Here is a 6217-nt window from a genome sequence, read left to right on the forward strand (position 1 = left end):
GAATGTTCCTCTTGGATTCCAAGGCTTTTAGTTTCGCCCACTAGATGGCAGCAGAGCTACATGGGCATTTTAACCGCATAAGTATTCAATACGGTAATGCTTTTCGTGGTTGGGTTATATGCCCGCGGGCGAGTGGATTGTACTTTGGTCATTGTCTATAAGCCCCCGCCCCAAATAACTTAACCTGAGTGCATTGCGGTTTTTGTATTTTTTGTATCTGATCTGTAAGTTTCTGAGTTCTATTTACAATTTGTAACGAGCAACTTTCTACAAACACAACTGTGGAATCGTCTCTGTTTCATGCATTTTAAATACTGCTACTTTAACCCCTTAAAAAAAAAAAAAAAGGCAAAAAGTAGCATTAGTCGTGAGACAAACCTCGAGTTGCACACTGTAATAAATTTACCAACGCGTTGAAACCCAAGTTATTACCACTCGTTCCCTTCACAAGCAAGTGTGATTAGCGTGTATGTTGGCTCAAATCTCGAGCCGGGTCTTGACACTCGACCAAACAACGCGGTGGTCGGTCAGTTGGTGTACAGTAATGTTATGGTGTTGACGTACAGTCCTTGACCCAAACGAGATCACAACGCAGTCGGGATGGATGCTCTTACGCAGCCTGATTCTGTGGAGACCAAATGCGTCTGGACGTCGAGAGATTTATTAAATAAAACGCAATAATCAATCGAAATATAAAGGCGGTGGAACTCTCTTTTTTTTTTTAAATAGCTGCAAGGTTTTACATACACAGTTGTAGCAATACATATCTTGCACAATTTGACTGAGGCGTTAATGCATTTAATAATTAACCCCAGTCTTAACGCCGCCAGGGAAAGCACAGGTACACCCAGCAGTAACGCGGCTCCTAGATCACAAAGTCTCTTAAAATAAATTATAATCGGTTGGTCTCACCGATCCCAATTAGCGCTAGACTCGGACTACCTTATCTTAAGTAATTCCAAGATTAGCACTAATCAAGTCAGCAACAGCAGTTTAACGAGGTTTTGGTGCCCTTTTTGCAAGGATTAGAATGCTGTCTCACTGGAAATGAGAGCAGTCTAAACTGATGGTAGGGACAAAACAACGAGACTGTGGTTGGTTGAAGCAGAAGAGATAACTAGGCACCTGCTGTTAAATGCGACGGGATGGAGGTGCGCCTTATCTACCCGCACAATCGTTTTGCTTTCTCATAAATTAAGGCCATCATAAACACGGTAAACGTGTGTATTAAGACTTTCTGGTGTTAATGTTTTTTTATTATTATTTTTATTGTAGTTTACCATACCCCCCCCCCCCCACACACACACACACACACACACGCAGAGACATAAAACACGAAGACGTCATTTTTATATGTGGGCAATTTTGGAATACAATTTTCCGATACGCAATTTTAAAAGTTGTTTATTCAATATCAGCAGAGAAGCCAGCGGAACGTCAAGTCCATACATGTCTCCTAGCAACCAGCAACATGAAAATAAAAAAAAAACTGACACGAAAATGAGAAACTGCGAGACAATTTAGCAGTTTCTTAAAAAAAAAAAAAAAAAAAACTTTGAGTACTGTACACATCACGGGTACTAACAAAATGCCAATTTTAATAATAGTAAAAAGTGGCTATAGTGTGTATGTGTGTGTTTTAGCAGTAAAATAAAATGGACAATAATTATGTTTTCCATTGCTCTCATAAGTCATGTAAGATATGAAACCTCAAAACCTCACGTTATAAATCTTATTTAAAAATAATAAATTAATAAATAATACCATACGCGTAGGCGAACAGATCCAGACTGCAACGATCTGCCTTCTTCAATAGAAACGATTTTTCTATAGGGAAGACTAATTAGAATAGTGAAGTTTTATTTAGATTTTGGTATTGAGTGAAAAAAAAAAGTAATCAGCGAGGCCGATTCGATCCTCTTCGTTCTTACCCGATAAGGAAAGGCAACCTCAACATTTGAAACACTTCGTATTTGTATGAAGCCAATAACCTATACTGGGCTCAGGGTCGGCAGCGTGCTATTTCAGTTTTAGCTTGTATAAAGAACGCAGGTCAGGGTGTAATCATTCAATTTAATAATTTAGGATATAATACAAATCTCTATTATTATTATTATTATTATTATTATTATTATTATTAGATTTATCCATTGAGACCGGGGTCATGCACAACAATCCGAGAAGGGTTACACTGGTGGCGTTTTTGCTGCCTGTGTCCTTTTTTAAATGAGAGGGTACATCTAATACAACCCTATCACAACACAAATAAATAACAAACCGACCGCAGCTGCTCTTTTGCTGTTCGATATTCCGATTAAAAAGGAACCTATTGGTTCAGTGCCATCATATTCTATTTTAATTTCAACCTGTGTTCTTGTTGACAGCGGGCTTCCACGGCGTGGCTGCGTTGGCAATGTGCTGAATAATAATATACATTTTAGAGACTGACAAGGCTGGAAAAAGCGATGAGAACATCATTTTGAATTACTGTTTTAAATCTAAGGGCAGCAGCCACAATATCCAATACAAACTCGCAAGCCAGGACAGTATGATATCCAATCAAATGTACGTGTATTGTTTTTTTTTTTTTTTTGGTAAAGAATATTCGAAAGTGTAATGTTCAATAGTCTGTGAAGTCAGAGTATCTGTTCAAGCCGTTTTGCATGCATTTTCAATAGGCCTACACTTTCCTCCATCTTGAAACAAACAAACATCCTTGTATTATTTGAATTTTTCTCTTTAAAAAAGTTAATTAACTAATTAAATTAATTAATTAGTGGGGAAATTATGGTTCGTTATTCAATCAACGTGTATTAAAATATATTGACTTAAAAAAAGAACTGATATTTCGTTTATTTGTCCAAAGAGTAAGTCATAGTTTGTTTCCCCTGAGATAAAATTGTATTAGCCTATACAAGCAGGATTTATGTGGTTATTCTAATGGATATTTTTAAGAGGAACCTATGAGAGGCCTAAACTAGAAATCTTTAGAAATTCTATGCATTTAACTTATATCTTATTTTTTTTTCCATATATACATATATAAAATTAATACAATTAATCATCTCTCTCTCTCTCTCTCTCCTCTCTCTCTCTCTCTCTCTCTCTCTCTCTCTCTCTCTCTCTCTCTCTCTATATATCTCTATATATATATATATATATATATATATATATATATTATTTATATGCGAATTAATTATGGCAGGTCCTGTTGAAGAGCTTGTGTTTGACATTAAAAATTCTAAAAATTAAAAAAAAAAAAAAATCATGCTGAAAGTGGGACAGAAAGAGCACACAATCGACTGCTGAAAGTACCTGTAATACCCTTTGACCGTTTGGCTGGTGATTTACTTTAAAATTAAGAGTTAACAAGTTGGGTTGTGCAAACCAATTTAACCTGGCGGCTCTCTGAGAGCAAAAACCTGCAAGCAGAGAAACACGAATCAAAATGCACGAACTGTGCGCTCTTTATATAACTATCTCTCTCTCTATATATCATGAAAAAAATGAAAGCTGCTGGTAGCAAAAAGAAAAAGGTCATGTATTTACAGAATAAGAAGAATACATGCGTCAACGTAACTGTATTTGAAATTGAAATATTTACCGTTCGGGTCATTTGCATTTGCCAGTTTTAACTGTATGTTTAGCAAATTATGCAAACACATGACCAGCTGGCCAACCTTAAAAAACACGCGTCTAGATATATCAGGCACGCTGAACAACTTATTTTTTTTAGTTTTAGTTTATTGTAGTATACCGCGGAGAAAAGCATAAAAAAATTAATTAAAGCACACCTGGTAAATTGTCAGGCATGGTCCAAAAACACATTGTGCGCAACTGCAAAATGACTATCCCAGTGCATTGGGAAGAATGGGGAAAGGGCATCAACAGCTGTAAAAATGAAAAAAGTGATCTAACCAAAACATGAAGATTGCATGCTGATGCTAAAAAGCCTATGGGATCCACCAAGCCTGGATGCAGGTATCGATTGTTGCTGTCTTCCTCCTTTGTAGTTGGGTGTGATATGATGATTCTGCACAAGAATATGATCTGGGCTCTCGATAGCGATTGGAATGTTTTATAAACAGGATGGCATCTTCTAATTGCTAGCGAGCCTCGCAGGTAAATTGGAGTGCGCCTGCGCAGGTAGAGAGAGAGTATTTCAAGGGGAGTCCCGCAGCGCAGGTAGAGAGAGAAGTTCAGGTGAGTCCCGCAGCGCAGGTAGAGAGAGAAGTTCAGGTTAGTACCGCAGCTTAGGTAGAGAGAGAGGAGTTCAGGGGAGTCCCGCAGCGCAGGTAGAGAGAGAAGTTCAGGTGAGTCCCGCAGCACAGGTAGAGAGAGTATTTCAGGTGAGTCCCGCAGCGCAGGTAGAGAGAGGAGTTCAGGTGAGTCCCGCAGTGCAGGTAAAGAGAGGAGTTCAGGTAAGTCCCGCAGCGCAGGTAGAGAGAGAGGAGTTCAGGTAAGTCCCGCAGAGCAGGTTACGATCAAACAACTTGCAAGAGCTCCTGGGGGAAAAAAAAAACAAAAAAAAACGTTACCGACTGAACCCTATATCATGACTTTACTGGAAAGGATAGACTGGCAGGTAATGTGGCTTTTTATCTAATTATTCAATTTAGTTTTATAACAAAAAATGAAAGAAAAAAAGGAGTGATTACAAGAACGGATTTTAGTTTCTTATTAAATGAAATGCCATTCAAAGTTACGCATTATAAAACATGCTTATTTGTGTATTTGTACATGGCGCTGCACAGTAGTATTCTCTTTTTGGGTAACATGCTTTTAATGACAGAACCATCATTGATAATTCGTTTAACATATTATTATTATTATTATTATTATTATTATTATTATTATTATTATTATTATTATTATTGTGTGTGCAATTGTTACTGGGTATTTTTCTTAATCAATAACTAGAATAATAGCAAGAAAAGTGTCAGATTGTGACGAAGCAGACAATGTGCGCGGATATTGATTTAATAATCGATATCGGCAAAATAAAAGTTCAATTCATCCCAGTTAGACTTGAATTGAAATGGCTTTTTAATGAAGAGTGCAGAGCGAACGTCAATAAGCTTTCCCGTGAACTTTTGTAACTACCCCCAATCAACACTTTTACATTAATGCAATTGAAACAAAAGATAATAATTATAATAATAATATTATTATATATTATAATAATTTATAATAATAATAATATATATAGTAATTTTTTTATTGACTCACTCGATCCTAGTCCGTTCAGGCAAAGTTTGCCAAATATATTGGGTCACCCACTGGAGTCGCAAAGCCCAGCGTCTTTGTCAATCGACAGGACAGTTATTTCCCTTACAAAAATCACATTTTACACAAATTGCTTACTCGACTGAAATTCTCTACTGTATCTAACTATATATAATAATAATAATAATAATAATAATAATAATAATAATAATAATAATAATAATAAAACACCGACCCCTTATTACAGATTTAACACAAATGATAACCAGATACCCCTGTCTTATTGAACCCATAGGATTAGTGAAATCATTCATTTGATAATAACTCTTCTTTCTCCGTCCAGATAGTAGCACATTTCATACAGTATCATTTTTAATTAAAATAATCAAGCTATGCAAGGAGCAATATTTACCAGCACTAATTAACACTTTCTGTATTACAATATCAATGCAACGCCATGCAGGTATTTGAAACATTGGTTTAAGAAACCACGTCGTTACTTTGAGTTAATTCAGGGTTTCTTTCAGCCTGTAGTGCACAAAGGCGAAGTCACATTTCAAGAGAATAGTCATGATCTTTTTGACAGTTGAGCAACAGCAATCATTAGTTGCAATTTCGTGAACTAAAACCTAAAACTCAAGCCCAATACATTCTGAACTTTCACAAATCCACTACAACTTTGACACAGCGGTGTTTAAGAAGAATGCAGCGAAGGAATCCCGAATATAAAAGTCCATATACCTGCATTCACACTCATTGATATTACCTGTATATCAAACAGCATTCACAAACAATAATACCGGTGCGCGAGAACAGCTGCTTTTACAAGGGTGTCCCCCGTGTGTCACTCTTGTGGGTTAATTTAGAGTTTGTGAATCTGAACATTAAGAACTTGGACGGGGAAAAAGTGCAAAAGAACAGAAGGAAAAAAAATGAACGAATGCCAAGCCATATAAATTGAAATGAGCACATTGTTTACAAAAATTAGACA

At 36.5% G+C, this 6217-nt stretch overlaps 1 protein-coding gene across 1 annotated transcript in view; it reads left to right on the forward strand.

Moving 5' to 3' along the window:
• Positions 1 to 4167: 4167 nt before the first annotated feature.
• The window catches only part of LOC121319417 (transcription factor AP-2 gamma-like), a 21571-nt gene continuing 19521 nt past the window's right edge, over positions 4168 to 6217 (forward strand). The window contains exon 1 of the mRNA XM_041256834.1: positions 4168 to 4585. Within this exon, the coding sequence (XP_041112768.1) occupies positions 4556 to 4585 (30 nt within the window). The 5' untranslated portion in view covers positions 4168 to 4555. The remainder of the gene's footprint in view (positions 4586 to 6217) is intronic.

Source organism: Polyodon spathula, chromosome 8 (genome assembly GCF_017654505.1).
Source record: "Polyodon spathula isolate WHYD16114869_AA chromosome 8, ASM1765450v1, whole genome shotgun sequence".
Classification (NCBI taxonomy): domain Eukaryota; kingdom Metazoa; phylum Chordata; class Actinopteri; order Acipenseriformes; family Polyodontidae; genus Polyodon; species Polyodon spathula.